Consider the following 21,792-nt stretch of genomic DNA (forward strand, 5'->3'; position numbering starts at 1 on the left):
CGGAGGCCGACTGGAGAGGTGAGGATAGAGATCTTGGGGAGAGGAGGTTGGGGGGTGTTAGAGCTGCTATTAAGTGTGGGAGTGATCCCAGAATCAAGGGCCACAGAAATTATTCGAGGTGGGGCACCCAATCGCTTCTCGGCCTTTGGCTAAGATCAAGTGAGGGGGCCACCCAGCGAGGCACGATCCACCGACTTAGATCATTGGAGGTGAATGTGGCGGAGTGAGGAACGCAGGGATTAACTACTGGACGGTCCGACCCTTCCCCCGCCTAGCCCCCGTGCCACGCCCAGCCCTGGCCCCGCCTCCAAGCCCAGCCTTTATTCTGAGACTCGTTGGGGAAGCCTTTAAAAATAGTTCCCAGCCCCACCCCTAGAGATTCTGATTCGGTTGGCCTGGGTGGGGCCTGGGAATCTGTATTCGACAAGCTCCTCAGGTGATTCTCTGACACTCGCCCGGGCTCAGCCGGGCTTGAGAAACTGCGGACCAGCCCAGCATCCCAGCAGGTGCCGACCTCCACCCGGCAGCTCAACCTCAACCACTTAGTTGCCAACAGCTCCGCGCCCCGCCCCGCCCCGCCGCGCAGCTGGGGTTGCCTCTGAACAGTTCTAATGATTAGAGAGGACTTCCTGGAACTTCCTATTTCTGTCCCCTAGAGTCATCCAGAACAGGTCTAATCCCTCTCCTGCATGAGAGCGCTTCAGAGATTTGAAGACAGCTGTCGGCTGCCTGAGTCCGCCCCTCCCCACTAGAGATCCCCTGGCCTTTCAGCGCTTCCTGATGGAGGCACCAGGCAGTCCAGCGAGTCCAGTGAAGGAGGAAAAACACAGCCAGGGGTTGGGTGCCGTCCAGTGGCCAGAGAAACAAACTGGGGACTTGCAATAGGTCAAAGGGATAGAACAGAGGCAGCTCCCCCTGGGAAACGCCTGTCTCCTGCCTTTCTAGGGTGCAACTTCCTCCAACCCAGTCTTCTTTTGGACATTTTGGAAACATTATTCATCCAACTTGTGTGCTTACTATATGCTATAGACTGTTTGAAGATCTTTAATGTATTAACTCACTTAATTCTCACATTACTCATCCATCTTGTGTGCTTAATATATGCTATCGACTATTTGAAGACCTTAAATGTATTACCTCATTTAATTCTCACAATGTCCCCATGAAGTAGGTGCTGTCATTTTACCCACTTATAAATGATCAAACTGAAGCCAAGAACCAAAGAACAATTCAACAACCGTCTCAAGGTCAAATTGAGCAGGATATAAATGCAGGCAGCTGGGTTCAGGTCCCATCCCTGCAGGGCCATACCTAACATCCCTGCCTTAAGAAGAAACAGTTATGTACTGGGGGTATGAGGCCTGGTGCTGAAATGGTGAGTTAGGACCATAGCAATAGCTAACAGTTATTGAGCACATACTATGTGCCTGGCACTGGTCTAGATGTTTTCTTATTTGATCCTCATATAAGCACTAGGAGGTAATTATATTATCCCTTTATTATATAAGAGGAAACTGAGATTCAGTGAATTTTAAAGAGACTTAGTTAAGTCCCTGGCAAGTGGTGGAGCCAGGATTGGAACCAGCTGTGTGACTCTGGGCCTGCCTCCTCCCCTCTGGGTGTCGGCTCCTCATTTGTGAAGTGAAGACGTTGGCCTAAATTAGTTATGGGGAAATGCTTCTCAAGCTTTAATGTGCATATGAATCTCCTGGGGATCTTGTTAAAATGCAGATTCTAGTTCAGTAGTTTTGGGTGGGGCCTGAGATTGGACATCTCTCACAAGCTCCCGGGGGAGGTGGTGCTGATGTTGCTGATCCTGGGACCACACTTGAACAGCCAAGCTTCAGGGAATCCACCCAACTCTGATGTCCCGAGTTTATGGGCCTAGGAAGACTCACCCTAAAGGCCATGAAAATTCAGGAAGCAGATTATCACGAATAAAGCCCTTAGTGGGCATTTTCCATGCCTGAACAAGCCCTTGGTGCCTTTTCAAAAGCACCTGCTCCTGAGCCTTCTACATTTCCACCCTGTTGACCTCAACCTGACTCTTCCAGAGAGTTCAAGGGCTTGGTCCCAGGCCAAGGGGGACTGTTGCTACCTACTGGAGGAGTGAAGAGGTATCTCTGTGGCTCTGCCTTCTGGTGGTACCCAGCAGTCCCATGGCAACCACATTGTCTAGTCCTTTAAGGGATGTTCACAGATATTCCTGGGCACACAGTAATATCTACGTTTACATTTAGAGGTTACATTTGGCCCCATCCCTTGAATTTTGATGTGGTGATGTGGCTTGCTGTGGCCTTTAATTGAGACCAGAAGTGTCACTTCTGAGCAGATTTTTTTTTTTTTTTTTGAGATGGAGTTTCCCTCTTGTTGCCCAGGCTAGAGTGCAGTGGCGCAATCTCGACTCACTGCAACCTCTGCCTCCCGGGTTTAATCGATTCTCCTGGCTCAGCCTCCCGAAGTAGCTGGGATTACAGGTGCCTGCCACCACACCCAGCTAATTTTTTGTATTTTTATTTGAGACGAGTTTCATCATGTTGGCCAGGCTGGTCTTGAACTCCTGACCTCAGGTGATCCACTTGCCTTGGCCTCCCAAAGTGCTGGGATTACAGGTGTGAGCCACCATGCCTGGTCATCTGAGCAGACTTCTTTAATAGACACGGTGTAAGTTTTCATGTCCCTTTTCTCTGTTGTGGAGAGTGTGGAAGTGGGTGTCGTGATGGAACCTCCAGCAACCTGGATATGTGTATATCTCAATGAGCAGAACCTCCCCTGCCAGCTCAAGTGGGACATACGGTATGAGTGGGATGACCTTTGCTGTGTTAAGCTATTGGGTTTGGAAGGGGTTTGTTAGCGCAGAATAACCTAGCCCATCCTGACTAGTACACATACCAATATCACCTTAGATAGGCCGAGTCAAGTATGGAGACCATGTTTCTACAAAGTCAGGATCGTGGCCTGTCGAAGAGCTAATGCTTAACTCTGGGATCTTCTTCAGTAGGAGGGAGTATCTTCTTGCAAAAGTAGGGCTGGATTCCTAAAGATGTGAACTCTTCCTCCCATTGTTTTGCTAGTCCCTGTTAAGTAGAGAACTCTGATTCACCCATTTGCCCTTGTGTCCCTAAAGTCTAGCCCAGGGCCTGGCTCATAGAATACTTAATTCTTAACTCACACACAACAGGATTTACTCTGAAGTTCCTTTCTATGAATCTTCCCGTAGATCACATTCAAGAATATGCCATGAGCCTTCCTCTCCTCTCTAAGTCCCTCCACACACCCCTCTGCCTTGAGCAATCTGTTGATTTCTCCTTGACCTAAGCCTCAGGCTGGACAACTCACAGCTTCCTTCCCCTGCCTGATCTTGACAATGACACTGTATAGGAGCTTCCCTGTTATCAAAGTCATACTCACGAATAATAATCTTTATAACTCTCATGATGAAACGTTTGAAAATCAGAGGCAAGTGGTAAAAAACTTATCCATGATCTCACCTTGAAGAAACTGCTGTTGACACTGTGACCTTTTCTTTCCTATTTTCCTCTATGCATTCCCCCTACCCCATAATTTTAGGGAGAGCCTATGAATGTCTCCACTTTAGGAGGAGAGGGAAAAGCCACCCACAAATGCAGAAAATGGTAGAGCTGGAAGGGGACTTATGAATCCTTCAACCAACTCCCTTACATTACCATTGAGAATGCTACTTTATACTAGTCTGGGTGCAGATGTGTGAAAAGTAAAAACAAATGTCTGGCAAGACCCAAACCAAGCTAAGTGATTGTTGTCTCTGGGGTTGGGGGACTAGCAGGGTGGTGAAAAGATACTGTCATGTTTTGAATCTTTTGCAACAAAAATGTATTCAAGTATTATTGAATTTAAAGCAGATGATTATTACTAGAAGAAAAGAGAAAGTCACTTTTATGTCAAGGGTTTCATGGCTATTATTGGCACGTTGGTTGAGGCCACTAGTTTCCTGGGTATCAGTCAGTCCCCTCCTAGTGTCCTTGCCCCTTGGTCAAGTGTCCTCAAGGAAGAGATTCATTCCAGGGCAGCCCATTTTTTCCTACAACATGGGCACCCAGATGCCAAGATGGCATGGGAAAAGGGAAAATTCTGCAGGCCCCAACCTGAACCATGAGCCCACAAGTCCAATCTCTGTAAGACCCACGCTGGGATCAAATGCCTTCAAGCCCAGACTCAGCCCCATCAGAGAGGGGCAGTAGGTGCTCTCAAGACGAAAGGGATTCCTGGTGAATCAGGAAAGTTATTGGGCTGGAAAGTGATTAAAGGGCTGAGCGTGGGAGGGGATTTCCACTGAGAGAGCCAGGCCCAGGAGCAAGCCTGGGCGGGTCGGCTGCAGAGTTGCTGCCCACTTGAAGTCTGTCGCAATGGTGCCCATAAAACCCAAGTCATCAGAGACTTTAAACCTCGGTTGGGTTTTTCCTTCTGTTTCCCTTTAGAAAAACAGAGATCCGAGGAAACCCCAAAGCCCTGGAACAAAGGGCTGTACATCAAAGGGGTGTGAACAGGTCAGGAGAAGTCTGAGGGAGAGGTCAGTCCGACTGAGTCTTCCAGCCCTCAGCTCCCAGGGAGAGGAGAGCAGTGAGGGACCTGTGGATTGGAGGGTGGGTGCAGAAGCCTGAAGGGAGAAGCAGGGTGGGGAGGAGCAGGGCTGCAAACAGACCCATTTTCATGCCCCATCTAGGTGAGGAGGCACTACCCGGCCTGAGGAATCCAGGGAACAGGTTGAGGAAGGAGTAGTGATGTTTTCTTTTCTTGCCTGTACAGGGGTTCCATAGCTCCCATAAACTAGCCAGGCTTTTTTTTTTTTTTTTCAAATATGCACTAAATCTGCAAGATAGAACTTGACAGCTTTCATTTTACAGAAGAGGAAACTGAGATCAGAAAGGGGAAGTGACTGTGTAAGGTGTCACCAAGCTTGGGTTAGGACACGGGTGCCCTGTCTCCTAGCTGAGTGCTCCTTCCCCTACACCAGTGGTTCTCACACGTGTGCATCAGAATCACCTGGAGGTCTTGTTAAAACATGGATTGCTGGGCTCCAAACCCAGGTCCGGGGTGGAGCCTAGAATTTGTATTTCTAACAAGTTCCCAGCTGATGCTGACGCTGCTAGCCTGAGACTACATTTTGAGAAACACTGCTCTAGACCCTTGCTATCTAAAGTATGTTCTGTTGACTATCAGCATCAGTGTTACTTGGAAACTTCTAGAAGTGCAGAATCTCAGGTCCTACTCTAGACCTATTCCACCAGAATCTGCGTTTGCAGGATCCCCAAGTGATGTGTTTGCACACTACAGTCTGAGACGTGCTGGTCTATACCACACACCTCTTTCTGGACTGGGAGTCAAATGGAGGCAGCCTAGATGAGCCTTCCAACTCCGGTTGCCAGGGGATAATGGAATAGGAGCCCAGGGTCCTGTGGGGGAACGAACCCCCTTTTTATGTTCCCCAAGGTTGGGGAGTGGAGGACAGAACTACAGAGACAGGAGGAGTTGCATGCTCAGCTCTGGGTTTGCTCAGTTCTGGTGTACACACCCCACATCAGGAGGCTCTATGTGCCCACCTTGGGAAATCCTGGGAATGCCTGGAGGCCAACAACTGCCATTCAAGCCTCTAAATCAACCCCCGCTCTGAAGCCAGCCCTTGTGTTTGAAATTCTATTTCAAGAACATATGTAATACCTATGTGTTTATTTTGTTTTAAAAATATGCCTAATACATGAGTATGACATCGAAACCATATTGAAGCATGCTCATAAAATGACAGACATTCTCACACTGCCCATCCCCATCCTGGACATTCCATAAGTAACTTATCACTGTGAATCCTGTTAGACATAACCTGTACAACAAAGATGGACTTCTGTTCATGTGTGGCCATGCTATATACCTTATTAACTTACTGTACTGTAATGTTTCCCCATGAAACAACATATTTCAGGCATCTCACCCTACCAAGCCCTGTGGATCTGTTTATTTTTAACTGCTGCACCGCATGAACGTTTCTGTACTGTGCAGTTACCTAGATTTTTAGAGAAGCAAAGCAGTCACAGGATTTTAAAAAGCCAAACAATACAGATTGGCAAACAACGAAAAAATAAAAGTCTCTTTCTTCCTCATCCTTACCCAGAGAGACTGTTAACAATTTATTTTAAATTGTTATTTGCTTTTCTAAACAGGGTCTTGCTCTGTTGCCCAGGCTGGAGTGCACTGGTGCGATCATAGCTCACTGTAGTGTCAAACTCCTGGGCTCAAGCCATCCTCCCACCTCAGACACCTGAGTAGCTGGGACTACAGGCATGTGCCCCACTATGGCTATTTTTAAAAAAATTTTTTGGAGAAACAAGATCTTACTATGTTGCCTAGGCTGGTCTCATACTCCTGGGCTCAAGTGATCCTCATGCCCTAACCTCCTAAGATGCTGAGATTACAGGCAAACCATTTATTTTTGGTATTTAATTAAAATACTTAATTTTTGTAACAGGTTTGGATGTATAGTAAATTTGAGCACATAGAACAGAGTTCCTGTATACCTACCCTTCCTCCATAGTTTCTTCTATTATTAACATCTTGCATTAATGTGCTACATTTTTTTTTTTTTTTTTGAGACAGAGTCTCGTTCATGGCCCAGGCTGGAGTGCAGTGGCGCAATCTCGGCTCACTGCAAGCTCCACCTCCCGGGCTCACGCCATTCTCCTGCCTCAGCCTCCCAAGTACCTGGGACTACAGGCGCCCGCCACCTCACCCGGCTAGTTTTTTGTAGTTTTTAGTAGAGACGGGGTTTCACCGTGTTAGCCAGGATGGTCTCGATCTCCTGACCTCGTGATCCGCCCGTCTCGGCCTCCCAAAGTGCTGGGATTACAGGCTTGAGCCACCGCAATATTGACACATTTACTATTAACCGAAGTTCATAGTTTAAGTTCACTCTTGTATGCTTCTGTAGGCTTTGACAGATGCATAATGTCACGTATCCACCATTATAGTATCATACAAAATAGTCTTGCCTCCCTACAAATCTCCTTTAACCATCTAGTGGTTTCCATTATTGTTTTAAATAATTCATTCTTTTTATTAGTTCATTAACTCTAGATTGCATTTATCGATTCCCCATAATGAGAGGAGGGGAAACTATTGCATTATCCTTTTCCACCTCCCAGTTTTTGTCATGTACATTGCCATTTCATTTTCTCATTCGATAATTATTTGTTCAGTTCCTACAGTGTATTAGGCAATGTTTCAGGTGCTGGAGCCATAGGGTAAAAAAAATAAATAGGCCGGGCATGGTGGCTCATGCCTGTAATCTCAGCACTTTGGGAGGCTGAGGCAGGCGGTTCACGAGGTCAGGAGATTGAGACCATCCTGGCTAACACAGTGAAACCCTGCCTCTACTAAAAATACAAAAAATTAGCCGGGCGTGGTGGCGGGCGCCTGTAGTCCCAGCTACTCGGGAGGCGGAGGCAGGAGAATGGCGTGAACCCAGGAGGCAGAGCTTGCAGTGAGCCGAGATGGCACCACTGCACTCCAGCCTGGGTGACAGAGTGAGACTCTGTCTCAAAACAAAAAAACAAACAAAAAAACTCCCTGCTAGCATAGAGCCTACAAGTAAAGGAGATAGACAATAAATAAGAAAAATACAAAGCAGTGGATGCTAATTATGTGCCATAGAGGAAAAACTGAGCAGGGAGGGGATACAGCGTGTGTATCTACGTCTACGGAAGGGGGTTGTGGCTTTAAACAGGGTGTTGGGAGAAGACCCTACTGAGAAGGTAATATGTGAACAGAGCTGAGTGTGGTGAAAAAATGAACCATTTGGTGATCTGAGGGAGAGGATTCCAGACAGTGAGGACAGCAGGTGCAAAGGCCCTGAGGAAAGAGGGTTGCCAAGTTCAAGGGATGGTGAGGACTGTGGCTGGAGCCAGGGAGAGAGGAAAGTACAGGAGGTAAGATCAGAAAGTGAAGGGCAGGTCTTAGAGGGCCTTGCAGGCAGCATCAATTACTTCGGCTTTACTCAGAATGAGGTGAGAAGGCTCTGGTGGCTTTTGAGCAAAGGAGTGATATCATCCTTAGTTTTAAAGTTTTTGCGGTGTTAATGTACATCTTGTTTTGTTAATAAATTGTCTTCAACACTTTTTTCTTTAGATTGAGTCTAAAAATTTATGATCACTAAACATAATTTATATAAGATTAAATAAATAGCCAGGCATGGTGGCTCACGCTTGTAATCCCTACACTTTGGGAGGCTGAGGCCGGTGGATCGCCTGAGGTCAGGGGTTCAAGACCAGGCTGGCCAACATAGTGAACCCTCGTCTCTACTAAAAATACAAAAAATTAGCTGGGCATGATGGCAGGCGCCTGAAATCCCAGCTACTATGGAGGCTGAGGCAGGAGAATCACTTGAACCCGGGAGGCGGAAGTTGCAGTGAGCTGAGATTGCGCCATTGCACTCCAGCCTGAGCAACAAGAGCAAAACTCAATCTAAAAAAAAAAAAAAGGATTAAGTAAATATAGAAAACAAAAGCTATGTTACTTTTTGCATCTCTCTGGGTCTCATTCTTGCCTCTATCCCACCTTATTCCCATCTTTCTTTCCACCTTGTCCTGGGTAGCCACCCAAAGGGACCCCTCCTCTCCACTTGGACTTCCTCCTTCTCACACAGGTGTGGAGGTGGTGTGGCTCAGCCCTAGCTAGAGCCATTTCCAGCACATTCTTCCCTGGGGCCATTTTGTAGTCTAGCCTGTTCCAGCTGGACTTAGATTTACTGACAGGGCAGATCCGCTTTCCCTTTGGGGTGGGCAGAGAGAGGAGCCAGCTCTGGGTTGCTACCAGGGGACATTTTGTCCATCAGCCCGATGTGGAGTTAGCAAGTCAATAAGAATTGAGTAAGTGGTGGGGTGCAGTGGCTCATGCCCGTAGTCCCAGCACTTTCGGAGGCCAAGGTGGGCAGATCACGAGGTCAGGAGTTCAAGACCAGCCTGGCCAAAATGGTGAAACCCCATCTCTACTAAAAATACAAAAATTAGCCAGGCATGATGGCACATCCCTGTAATCCCAGCTACTTGGGAGGCTGAGGCAGGAGAATCACTTGAGTCCGCGAGGCAGAGGTTGCAGTGAGCTGAGATCACGCCGTTGCACTCCAGCCTGGTAATAAAGTGAGACTCTATCTCAAAAAAAAAAGAGAGAATTGGGTAAATATCTCTAGGGCCCAGCACTGCTCCAGCCCAGTGTCCCAAGAAGGTTAAGTCAGAGCTCCTCTTCCAGGAGAAGGGTAGGGATATCTCAGCAGGGAGGGAGGAGCAGCACCAGCCCACCTCAAGCTCCCTCCCCTGCTGCCCTCTGGGCCTCAGGAGACATCTGTCTTTGTCTCTTCTTTTATGCCACTGTCTACTCCCTCTCCTGGAGGGGCATTCTGGGAGTTAGGAGTTAGTTGTCATCACACGTATGTGTGTGTGTGTGTGTGTGTAAAGAGCTGTGGATGAGACACAGAGTTCCCTTCTCTCATCTCCTAACTTTGGGGCTGCAGAGGAGGGCACTCCTATCCCCACAACAGGACCCTCCCTGTGTCTGTTAGGCTCTGCTCTTTGGGCAGGAGGATGGTAACACAGGGTGTAAGTACAAAGAGGTCTTATTACTGTCATTATTACATATCATTACTCCTATAAGAATCTATTATTAACATGTTGATGAATAGGCCCCTAAGAAACTGTGGGCCTGGAGGAACTGACCAAGATGGGGGCAGAATGAGGACCTAGGAGAGCCCTCTTCCAGTGCCTAGCTTGATCTCAGGACCCCCATCATTCTCTAAAGGGAATAAAAGTGGGGAGATGGAAGGAAGAACATTTATCGAGACTTAGATTTGCCAGGCCCTGTCTTGGGTCTTTCACAAATGTTATCTAACTTATTCATCAGGACAACTCCATGAGATGAGAATGAATTAATCCTCCTATTCGACAGATGAGGAAATTGAGGGAGGTCAGTAAAGTTGCCCCAGGTGGGTCGGACACAGCAATCAAGGGAGAAGTTTGAACTCAACTCTGCAAAGCTCTTGTCTTTACACAGTATTCTAGCCAGAACAGAAAGAGACCTCTCCCTCCACGTTCCCCTCCAGTTCTGTATCCAGGAGAAGTCCATTCTAGGGGGAGGTTGAGGGAGGATAGAATCTGCGGAGCGGAAGGAAGCAGCAAGGCTGGAGCTGCGCTTCCACATGGGCCTGGCTGTGCCATCGGTCCAGCGTCGGCCCCTGCAAGTGTGTGCGGTGGAGAGGACCGCAGACAGTGGCATGCCGAGGTCACGGAGGGGGTCCCTCCTCCCCCACTATGAGGAGGGCATGAATGACCTCAAGCCTCAGCTCTCCTTTGTTGGCACTGGCTACTCTCTACAGGCCTCCCCGCGCAGTGCATGCGGGTAGGAGTAGGAGCAGGTGGACTGTCCAAGCAGAGGCAGCGATGGACAGCCTCTCTTGGGTACTGCACAAAGAAATCGGCCGATGGAGGAGGAACCCAACATAGGCTTGATGCAGAGGCCGGGGGCCTCATGGCCTGCCAAGTAGCCAGCAGCTGTCTGACGCCTAACATGCAACTGGTGCCACTGCGCGTTCGCCAAGCCCACCCCCTGGCTAGCAGCGCTCTCTCCAATCGAGGAGATGCGCCTTCCCCCCGCCCTTCCCCGCCATCTCCCCCTTCATTCAAGGCTTGGGAGAGCTGCGGTTCCGAGAAGCGGCAGACGGCAGCCAGAATGCTTGGGTTGTTGAGTAAGCAGCCCCCTCTCAGTCCCAGCCCTCCCCGCCCCGCGCCCTGCGCCTCCAGTGAGTGACTGAGCCCCCGCTGCGGCCCCGCCCCCTGGGCTCTGCAGGAGCTGGTGCACTGCGCTGAGGGGAGGGCCGGCCGGGGCAGGAATGCGCGGCGGGCGGGCGGCGCAGGAGGCGAAGAGCGGAACATGTAAGGGCACATCCCGCGAGCTGCCGCCCAGCGCGCAGACAGAGCCCAGGGGAGCAAGAGAACGGGCAGGCGGCGTGGCTCACGGGCTAGGGAGGCGCGGAGCCACCCGGCAGAGGCGAGCCGGGCTGGGCCAGCTCGGGTAGAGCAGAGGAGGCGGTGCCGGCTGAAGCGGGGCAGTGGGCGCGGAGCGCGCTGGGGGCACCCACGCCACCTCATCGGCAGCTGGGTGCTGAGGGCCGCGGTGCGGGCGCGCCGGGCAGTCAGGGCGCAGGTGAGCAGCGCGCACGGCCAGCCAGCCCGGGGCGCCAGAATCCTGCGCTGCCGGGCCGAGAGTGGCGCCGCGCCCGCCGCAGCCTGGAGCTTTCCGCAAACCTCGGGGCGCCCATGACGGCGGCGGCGACGGCCACCGTGCTCAAGGAGGGCGTGCTGGAGAAGCGCAGCGGCGGGCTGCTGCAGCTGTGGAAGCGGAAGCGCTGCGTGCTCACCGAGCGCGGGCTGCAGCTCTTCGAAGCCAAAGGCACTGGCGGGCGGCCCAAGGAGCTCAGCTTCGCCCGCATCAAGGCCGTGGAGTGCGTGGAGAGCACCGGGCGCCACATCTACTTCACGCTGGTGACCGAAGGCGGCGGCGAGATCGACTTCCGCTGCCCTCTGGAAGATCCCGGCTGGAACGCCCAGATCACCCTAGGTCTGGTCAAGTTCAAGAACCAGCAGGCCATCCAGACAGTGCGGGCCCGGCAGAGCCTCGGGACCGGGACCCTCGTGTCCTAAACCACCGGGCGCACCATCTTACCTTCATGCTATCCACCACCTCGGTGCTGAGGTCAAGGCAGGTAAGCCCCCGGGGGACTGGACCCTCTTCTCTTCTTCCCTTCTCATCTTTCCCCTACAGAGAGAATGAGGACTAGCATTCTACTTCACAGCCGGACAGTCTTAGGGGAGGTTCCTGGGGCCAACTGAGGGCATGGGAGGCCTGGGCCAGTGGCCAACCCAGCAGATCCGGACTTTGCCCTGAGGTGCCAGCCAGGTCGGCCGGTCCTGAATGTGACCCAGGTGTCTGAGAGGAAGATGGAAGCCCTGGGAGGGGGACCCCTGGGTGAGATGAGCCTTCCTACAAGTTGGTTCAGCCCTGACTCAGGTGGAAGGAAGTAGAGAGAGTCTGGCCTGCACGTTGCCCCAGGCTGTGGGCCTCTGCTTTCCACCTAGAGCAGGGCTCCTGGACTTCGGTTTTCTGGCAGCTGGGGACAACCGAGGGTGGGGACGCGGATCTCGGAGACAGACCCTCTTTCCCTCTAGGTTGAATGCTTGTCATAAAGTTTGAGCATTGAATTGATGTAGAAAGACAGTATCTCCCAGTTAGCAAAGGCACCATCAAGCCTTAGGAATAGAGCCAAGGAGTCCGGCCCCCAAGGTGGGGCCTTAGTGGGCCGGCTTGGCTGGACTGGGCCTGAGGGATCCAGATCCTCCTGTATGTGTGTGTGTGTATGTGTGTGTGTGTGTGTTTGTTGTTGTTGTTGTTGTTGGTTCTTGAGACAGAGTCTCGCAGTGTCACCCAGGCTGGAGTACAGTGGTGTGATCGTGGCTCACTGCAACCTCCGCCTCCCAGGCTTAAGCAAATCTCCTGCTTCAGCCTCCAGAGTAGCTGGGATTACAGGTGCCCACCACCACACCCTGCTAATTTTTGTATTTTTAATAGAGACGGGGTTTCGCCATGTTGGCCAGGCTGGTCTTGAACTCCTGACCTCAGGTGATCTGCCTGCCTCGGCCTCCCCAAGTGCTGGGATTACAGGTGTGAGTCACTGCACCCGGCCTATATATATATTTTTGAGACACAGGGTCTCTACGTATTGCCCAGGCTGGTGCAGTAGCATAGTCATGGCTCACTGCAGCCTCAACAGCTTCAACCTCCTGGGCTCAAGCGATCCTCCCACCTCACCCTCCAGGTAGCTGGGACTACAGGCACACGCCACCATGCCTGGCTTTTTTTTTTTTGTAGATTTGGTTTTTCCCCACATTGCCTATGCTGGTTTCGAACTCCTGAGCTCAAGCGATCTGCCCACCTTGGCCTCCCAAAAGTATTAGGATTACAGGTGTGAGCCACCGCACTTGGTCCCCATTCTTGACAGTGGGTTTTGAGCCCTAGGGCTCACTGTTGGGAGAGCAAGGGAGCTGGAGGATGGGCAACTGCACCAGAGGCTAGGCCACTGATGCCAAGGGGTGGGGGCCTAGCTGTCTACCTGCTCCTGAGTGCCAGTCAGGCCTGGCTGTGGCAGGGGAGGAGAAGCTGGAGGAGGGCATGGGGCACTGGGGCAGGGTCGGTGAGTGTAGGATGGGGTCATGAGTTGTTTGTGATGTCTTAATCCTCTATGAGCAGTAGGGCAGGGAGTGGGGGGCGGATTTGTGGTTAGGAAGGCCCAGGGGAGGGGCCAGGAATAGAATCTAGAAGCCCTGGCTCTCAGCCCTGTGCCCTCTTCCCCAGATGCCACTCCCTTCTTGTGAGAAGTAGGAGTAGCGCCGAGAAAGGATTTAGCCTTCCTTCTAGCCTTGATTTTTCCAGTGGAAACCTAGATCCCCCTCTCCCCACTACCACCTCCTAGGTGACCTTACTCGCCTGTAGGCATCTTCAACAATAGAGAGTCCTAGTGAGCCTGGGGCCCCATCTAGTGCCATGCCCCACTTTGATGGTCCTGTTAATGCCCTCCCACATTGTAGTGAGGGTTTAGTTGAGAAGTGGGGTATAAGGCAGGCCCCTGTGCTGAGGATTGATCCACGTTGATCCTCAGGTCTTGGGGGCCTGGGAGGAAGCAGATTCCCTTGACCACAGTATGTATGCAAAACATATTTTCCATATTTATGGAAAAGGCTGGGAAGTACTGGTGTAAAATGCCCAGCTCATAATAGGTTCTCCTTTCCCCAGTGTTGCCCCTGCTCTAACTGCTGTTCTTTCTTGCCAGCTCCGTTGTTCCCTCTGGTTTGTGGGGGCACGGCTATGCTCCATGTGGCGAGGTGGAAGGCATGGGCGTGTGGAGAAGGCGCTGGAGCTGAAGGAATGGACGGACCCTGGGAGGAGGGCAGAAGGCTTCGCAGGGCTGAGGATGAAGATTCAGCCCCTGGACGGTCCCAGACTCTCAGGGCATGCCCAGCTCAGGGGCTTCGAGCCACAGGCCTGGCCTCATATGGCATGAGGGGGAGCTGGCATGGGAGCCCCCTCCCTGCTGTGGTTCTGCCCTCTGTCCTGCAGACTGCTCTTAGCCCCCTGGCTTTGTGCCAGGCCTGGAGGAGAACAGTCCCCTATGGGGTGCCAAGTCAATGCCTCAGGAATCAGGAGGCCAGCCTGGTACCCAAAGGAGTACCCAGGGCCTGGCACCCAGGCCCACTCCAGAATGGCCTCTGGACTCACCTTGAGAAGGAGGAGCTGCTGGGCCTAAAGCCCACTCCTGGGGGTCTCCTGCTGCTTAGGTCCTTTTGGGACCCCCACCCATCCAGGCCCTTTCTTTGCACACTTCTTCCCCCACCTCTACGCATCTTCCCCCCACTGCGGTGTTCGGCCTGGAGGTGGTGGGGGTGAGGGGGGGTTTGGCCATTACCATTTCATGTCTTTCCCCAAATGAAGATGCCCTGCAAAGAGCAGTAACCACACAGTTTGCCGAGTGAAATTCTTTGCCCACAAAGTCCCAGGTCTCGGAGCATCTCTCTCTTTATCCGTATTCTCCCAATTTGCAACCCATTCTGAAATCACCAGCTTGGATAGGCAGAGATACTACAACCCCAGTAGACAGGGCCTCGGTGGTCCTAGGAAGGAGGGCCCATAGATTCTGGACCAAGGGATGTCAAGCTGGTCAGCTCAGTCCCTATAGATGCCTCTTCTACAGGAGGCTACCCTGCCCCTGCTACCCTGGGAGAAGCCTCAGCTTTCTGGGTAGAGCTTGTCTCCCTGTCATTTATACTCTGAGGCTGTATACATTTACACAGTAAGTTTTCCCTCCTGGAGGGTTAAAAGGAATAATTTCAACAGGATGAAGGCCTGGCACAGTGGCTCACAACTGTAATCCCAGGACTTTGGGAGGCCAAGGTGGGTGGATCACCTGAGGTCAGGAATTTGAGGCCAGCCTGGCCAACTTGGTGAAACTCTGTCTCTACTAAAAACACCTATGTTAGCCGGGTGTGGTGGTGCACACCTATAGCCCCAGCTACTGGGGAGGCTGAGGCAGGAGAATTGCTTGAACCTGGGAGGCAGAGGTGACAGTGAGCCGAGATCGCACCACTGCCCTCCATCCTAGGTGACAAAACAGTGAGACACAGTCTCAAAACAAAACAAAACGAAAAACTGGAGAAAACAGGTACAGACAATAGCTGCCCATAGTTATACGGAAACTATTGATTGGGTAGCCCTGAACCTTTCCAAGCTGTGGCCAGCAGTTGATTCTACCTTCCTTTCCTCCATTATTTCTCCATGTCTGACCTTCCCTGTTGCAAAATAGTGGCCTACTTCAGAGTCTCTCTGGAGGGAGCAAGGAGGCTGAGTGGCTCCCTTCAGCAATTCGAAGTCTCTTTAATTGTTTTGTGCTTCCAACCTGTTTTGCTCCCCTTCAGATTTCTCTCACCTTCCAATCAAAACCCTGTCCTGTGCCCCAGTCCCTCAGAGTCCACAAGAGGTTCATCTTGCTCATCTGATGTGTGAACTACATCACACAGTTGAATAAGAATGTTCGGGCGCGGTGGCTCAAGCCTGTAATCCCAGCACTTTGGGAGGCCGAGACGGGTGGATCACGAGGTCAGGAGATCGAGACCATCCTGGCTAACACGGTGAAACCCCGTCTCCACTAAAAAATACAAAAAACTAGCCGGGCGAAGTGGCGGGCGCCTATAGTCCCAGCTACTCGGGAGGCTGAGGTGGGAGAATGGCGTGAACCTGGGAGGCGGAGCTTGCAGTGAGCTGAGATCCGGCCACTGCACTCCAGCCTGGGCAACAGAGCAAGACTCCGTCTCAAAAAAAAAAAAAAAAAAAAAAAAGAATGTGTTAATTACAACAGAACTTTTAGGAATACATACTCATTGTATCCAATTGTACAATTGTCCGTGGGTGTCTTAATCCCACCATGGCAAATAAGCATCTATTCATGCAACCCTGATCAGTGCTGAGAAAGATCAGGGCTCAACTAGAATGCTGTGATCAATTGGTGATACCTGCCATGGGCTTTGGGAGAAAGGTAGGGAGAATGGCGGCATTATCTGGGAGGTGGGCGTGGCTGGAGAGAAGAGGGTTGCCACCCCTCCCTTGATTCAAGCTTTGTTAATGGAAGGGGTTACCTACTTAATCCTATATAATAGCAGCCTCTAAAATAGAATCTTTGCTCTTCAAACCCAAGGGTAACTGATGGTGGGGGTTCAGGCATAAGGAAAAGATGTATCCAGGCACTCAGAAATAGGGGAGTGGGCTAGGCGCGGTGGCTTACACATGTAATCCTAGCAGTTTGGGAGGCCAAGGCAGGTGGATCACCTGAGGTCAGGAGTTTGAGACCAGCCTGGCCAACAAGGCGAAACCCTGTCTCTACTAAAAATACAAAAATTAACCGGGTGTGGTGGTGCACGACTGTAATCCCAGCTACTCAGAAGGCTGAGGAAGAAGAATCGCTTGAAACCGGGAGGTGGAGGTTGCGGTGAGCGGAGATAGCACCACTGCATTCCCGCCTGCGTGACAGCAGCGAGACTCTGTCTCAAAAACAAAACAAAACAAAAAAACAAAATAGGGGAGTGGTAGTGAACAGATGGAATTGAGAGGCAAGACATCCAGCCAACTAAATGCCTTTACAGGCTAGGCACTGTGCTCAACTCTGGGGATGCAGAGGAGAAAGACAAGATCCAGTCCTTGCCTCAAGGAGCCCAGGTTCTGGTAACATTAGTTAATGCTAACTGGTGCCAATAGAACTGGCCACCAGGGGACAGGGGAGCACTGGGCAATACTTTCTTTGTCCAGCACTAGGGGTCGTTCTCAGAGCTTGGCTGCAAAGGGCAGTGGCGGGCATAGTTAGTATGAGACATCAAGGGCAGAGGGCAGGTGGAGGGGGAAACAGGCTGTAGTTTCTGGCACTCTGCTTTTTTGGAACACCAGCCCTTTTGGTTTAAAGTATCCTTTGGTCCTTGACCAAATCCAGTTTCTGTTTCTTGCTAGGAGAGTCCCAGCCCCTTGAAGAGTCTGCTGCTGTTAGAGCCCCTGACACAGACCCTAGAACGCAGTAGGCTCTTTGTATGCAGCAGTGTGGGTGCTGCTGGTTGCAATGGGGTGATCGTTTACTATCATTTGTAAGAGTCTGGGAGCTGTCTGAAGATTGTAAGATCACTCACAGGACAGAGGTCTGGGGTTCAAGACCAGGTTTTTTTGTTGTTGGTTTTTTTCTTTGTTGTTTTGTTTTTTGAGATGGAGTCTTGCCCTGTTGCCCAGGCTGGAGTGCAATGGCGCGATCTCGGCTCACTGCAACCTTCGCCTCCCAGGTTCAAGCAATTCTCCTGCCTCAGCCTCCCGAGTAGCTGGGATTACAGGCACCCGCCACCGGGCCCGGCTAATTTTTTGCATTTTTAGTAGAGACGGGTTTTCACTATGTTGGCCAGGCTGGTCTCGAACTCCTGACCTTGTGATCTGCCTGCCTTGGCCTCCGAAAGTGCTGAGATTACAGGCGTGAGCCACCGCACCCAGCCAAGACCAGGTTTTAAAAAAGATCCATGACCTTTTTGGGGAGTCTTTACCTCTCTGATGGAGGAGGGGCCATCCTGCTTCCTGGGTTCACTAGTGTTCTCACTGCTTTGGTTTTCATGACTTTGAATTTCCAAGAAGGAGCAAAGGCCTTTACCCCGGGAAGGCTTGGCTAGACCTCGGAGTGGGGTCAAGACCTCTTTGGGGGCACAAACAGGCTCTTATAGTGCCAGTAGACATGCATGAGATGGAAAACCTTTGCTCAGTTGGGCCTGTGAGACCAGGGAAGGGCTGTTGCCACCAACTCTCCCTGTGCTTCGGCAGCCCCAGCGTGGCCTCACCCCTGCCCAAAACATGAGTCATCCATGGGAACATGAGACAGGGCAAGTCTCAGCCAGGCAGCTGGGAGTCCAATGAGGTGGGGTGGGGAGACCGAGGGAGAAGGGATGGGCTTGCTCTGGTCAGGGTGAGCTGTGATTGGGAGCTAAGGCTTTAGCAAGAGTGAGCTTGTTGCAAGGGTGAGAATGGAGACTAGTGGGGAGAGCCAGAGTGAGAGTTCATGAGCTGCAATCGCAGCAGGAAGGAGTAGGGGCGGATGGACAGGGCGTTACTGTATGTAATCCTGAAGTCTGTTGGGGATGTATAGGTACTGTGGGCAGCTGTCCCACCAGGGCCAGGACCCAAGGACCCTGGCAAGACTGACTGTGCAGGAATATACTGTAAGGCTGCACAGAGAGCCCTGGTTTCACCTCCCTCAGTCTCCTGAGGGGGTCCACTATGGTTCACTGAAGTGATCTGTCCAGAATTCAATTCATTCTACTAAAACTGCCAGCACTTTCCCCACTGCAATGGGAGGAGGCCCACTCCTCGAAAGGGTCTCCTCTCCACTATCAGGGCTCTCTCTCCAGTGTTTGTCTCTACATGCTCCATGCCCAGCCCCAGCATGCAATCCACCCCCATTCCAGGACCAGGGAAAGCTGCCTCACACTGCCAGACCAGTGTACCCCCACTCTTGCTACACACTTCTCTATCACTGGCTCAGCTCTCTCTCATGTCACCACCTCTGAGAAGCTTCTCTGACTGCCCTGCCTTTAGGGCAGGCTGAGTAACTGCTTGCTTCTCTCTGTGCTGCCATACCTCCTCCATTAGTCACACTGCCTTGTGATTGCTGGTTTATGCGTCTGCCTGTCCAACTAGACTGGTCAGTTTCTGCACTTGTTATTTGTATATTCCTGGTGCCTCAGAGTATCTGGCAAATGGTAGATTCTAATAATAAAAATGACAAGTGGTATATGGTGTTGACCCAAGAACTGTAAATTTTTTTTTTTTTTTTTTTTTGAGACAGGGTCTCATTCTGTCACCCAGGCTAGACTGCAGTGGCATGATCTCAGCTCACTGCAACCTTGACCTGCTTCTGGGCTCAAGTGATCCTCCCATCTCAGCCTCCTGAATAGCTGAGACCACAGGCGTGCACCACCATGCTTAGCTGGTTTTGTATTTTCTGTAGAGGTGGAGTTTCACCATGTTGAACTCCTGAGCTCAAGTGATTCACCTGCCTCAGCCTTCCAAAGTGCTGGGATTACAGATGTGAGCCACCATGCCCGGCCTGTACAATTCTTAAATCATGTAATGTTTCAACAACCCTGTGAGGTAGGTGTGATTATCACGACTCCCATATTTTACATTAAGAAACTGAGGCCCAGATAAGTGGCTGGTTCAGAGTCACACAGCAGCTAAGTGGTGGAGCCAGGAGTCAATGTGGTCACAGTGGGACTCTAGGTAAGGGCTCTTAACCCAACACCAAATAGATTCTTACTGTTTGTGAGTAAATGAGTAAGTGAATGAACCCAGTATTTTGCTGGGAGAAAAGAGATCAGAGGAGAGAGAGTTGGCGAGGATCAAACCCCGAGAGGGCAGAGAAGAGAATGGTCTGTGGGCTAGGGGTAAGGGAGGCTTCATGGAGAGGATGACTGGAGCCAAGCCCTGAAAGGGTGGAGACTAACTGCAGGAGAGGACCCAGAGAGGTGTCCCATGGGCTGGGAGGCTCTGTGCATGCTCACAGGAGCTAGGCCTGGGGTGAAAATAGCCTAGAAGAGCAGATGGATTCCTTTCTGTTAGGAAAGAGCAGTGAGGACTCTGGGGGAATAAATGGTGCTCCAGGTTCAGAACCTTGTTGCTGTATTGGCCTGAGATGCTCTTCGTCTAAGGACCTGGGCACGGGGTCACCTTTACCTGTGGGGTCAAACACTTAAGGGATCAGAAGTTGTGATCCCGTGTGGCGGCAATCCTGGCCTCAGAGGCCTAGAGGCAGCACTCATGCCTTGCTTGCTGGCTGATCAACCATCCTGGTTGGCCTGGAATTCTCCAGTTGTAACACTGAAAGTTCTGCATTCTGAGGAGCATCTCAGTCCTAGGCAAACTGTGATAGTTGGCCACCCTACCCACTGCTCCAGGGACAGGAGGCCTTGCACAACCCATCCTCATGACCTCACCAGTCAGCTCTGCCCACAGCACTCGGCCCCACTGAATAGGACCATGCAGAGTACAAGCCTGTGGGCAACAGCGCTACAGCCCCGGGGCATCACTCATTAATGACTCAGAGGTCATCAGCATTTCCTGCCATCTCAGGGGAGAGACCTAGGCCCTCAGCTACAAAGAAGAAAGATAGCCAGGGGTCTCTCAGGGGCTCTCCAATCAGCTCTGGGGGCCCTACTGGAAGCCAACTGCAACTCACTTTAACTCAACCCAACTTCAGTGCTTTGTTAAGCACGAGTGAGTATTTGCTGCACAGGGGCATAAGCCCATCCCACCTAGACCTTGGCTTTAAAGAGCTCCCAAGGTAACTGAGACAGAGAGGGCAGCATGCAAAAGGAGGAGGACAGTAAGGTGCAGGCAGAACTATAGGAGGTAGGATGGAGGTGCAGGGAACATTTGAGCTGGCCCTTTGAAGGGAGGATACAATTCTGACCATCAGAGAGAGGAGGGACGGTGTTCCAGGTGGAAGAAATCACCTGTGCAAAGGTGCCAGGATCAGAAAAGGTGAGGCGGGACAGGAGCCACAAATGGTGTGCACAGAACCTGAGGTGCAACAGTCATGCACAGAGGAAGTGGGCTGGGGGTCTGGGCTTCTTTCCATAGCAATGCGGAGCCCATCACAGAGTTCTGTCATACACACACACACAGAGACACACACACACAGACGCACACACAGACACACATACACACAGACACGCATGTACTCCTTATTTTTATTACAAAAAGATGTTAATTGAAGAAAAATGTGAAAGCACAGAAAACAATCACCTTTATGTTTCTACCTCTCAAAGACAGTCTTTGTTAGCATTTTGGTGTATTTTCTTCTACATCTATTTTGATGCAAACATATAATATGTAATTGTTTTTCATACATGGGGTCATACTCTGTGTACTGTATTATATTCTGCCTTTTTTTTTTTTGAGACTGAGTCTCGCTCTGTCCCAGGCTGGCGTACAGTGACGTGATCTTGGCTCACTGCAACCTCCACCTCCCGGGTTCAAGCGATTTTCCTGCTTCAGCCTCCTGAGTAGCTGGGATTACAGGCACGCACCACCACATGCCTGGCTAATTTTTGTATTTTTAGTAGAGACAGGGTTTCACCATGTTGGCCAGGCTGGTCTCGAACTCCTGACCTCGTGATCTGCCCGCCTTGGCCTCCCAAAGTGCTGGGATTACAGGAGTGAGCCATCGAACCTGGCCCCCATATTCTGGTTTTAAATGTGTCAATATATTATGGTTATAAGGCCATACCATTACATGTCTCTCAATGCCTGTATGTTATTCTGTTCTCTTTACTATTATTTATATAGCAAATCAATCCTTTATTGTTGGACATTCATATTCTTTTTCATTCTTTCTGTCTTACATATGAGGCTTCAATGACCATTTGCATATTTAAATCTTAATTTTTGTCTCCGGTTGTTGCTTCTTTGGGGTAATTCTTTTTTTTTTTTTTTTTTTTTTTTTTTTTTGCCATGACGTCTTGCTCTGGCACCCAGGCTGGAATGCAGTGGCATGATCTTGGCTCACTGCAACCTCCACCTCCCAGGTTCAAGTGATTCTCTTGCCTCAGCTTCCCAAGTAGCTGGGATTACAGGCACCCGCCACCACGTCCAGTT

At 51.0% G+C, this 21,792-nt stretch overlaps 1 protein-coding gene across 1 annotated transcript; it reads left to right on the forward strand.

The window, feature by feature from the left end:
* The first annotated feature begins 10,699 nt into the window (after positions 1-10,699).
* PHLDA3 (pleckstrin homology like domain family A member 3) lies at positions 10,700-14,585 on the forward strand. Its single transcript, XM_003893307.5, has 2 exons — positions 10,700-11,779; positions 13,901-14,585. The coding sequence occupies exon 1, from the start codon at positions 11,334-11,336 to the stop codon at positions 11,715-11,717; it is 384 nt and encodes a 127-aa protein (XP_003893356.1). The 5' UTR covers positions 10,700-11,333; the 3' UTR covers positions 11,718-11,779; positions 13,901-14,585.
* The last annotated feature ends 7,207 nt before the right edge of the window (positions 14,586-21,792 follow it).

The sequence above is a fragment of the Papio anubis genome, chromosome 1 (assembly GCF_008728515.1).
Source record: "Papio anubis isolate 15944 chromosome 1, Panubis1.0, whole genome shotgun sequence".
Taxonomy (NCBI): Eukaryota; Metazoa; Chordata; class Mammalia; order Primates; family Cercopithecidae; genus Papio; species Papio anubis.

Bases quoted from the DNA above. Each gene is read 5' to 3' on its own strand.
- PHLDA3 (XM_003893307.5), top strand. From the start codon at position 11,334: ATGACGGCGGCGGCGACGGCCACCGTGCTCAAGGAGGGCGTGCTGGAG.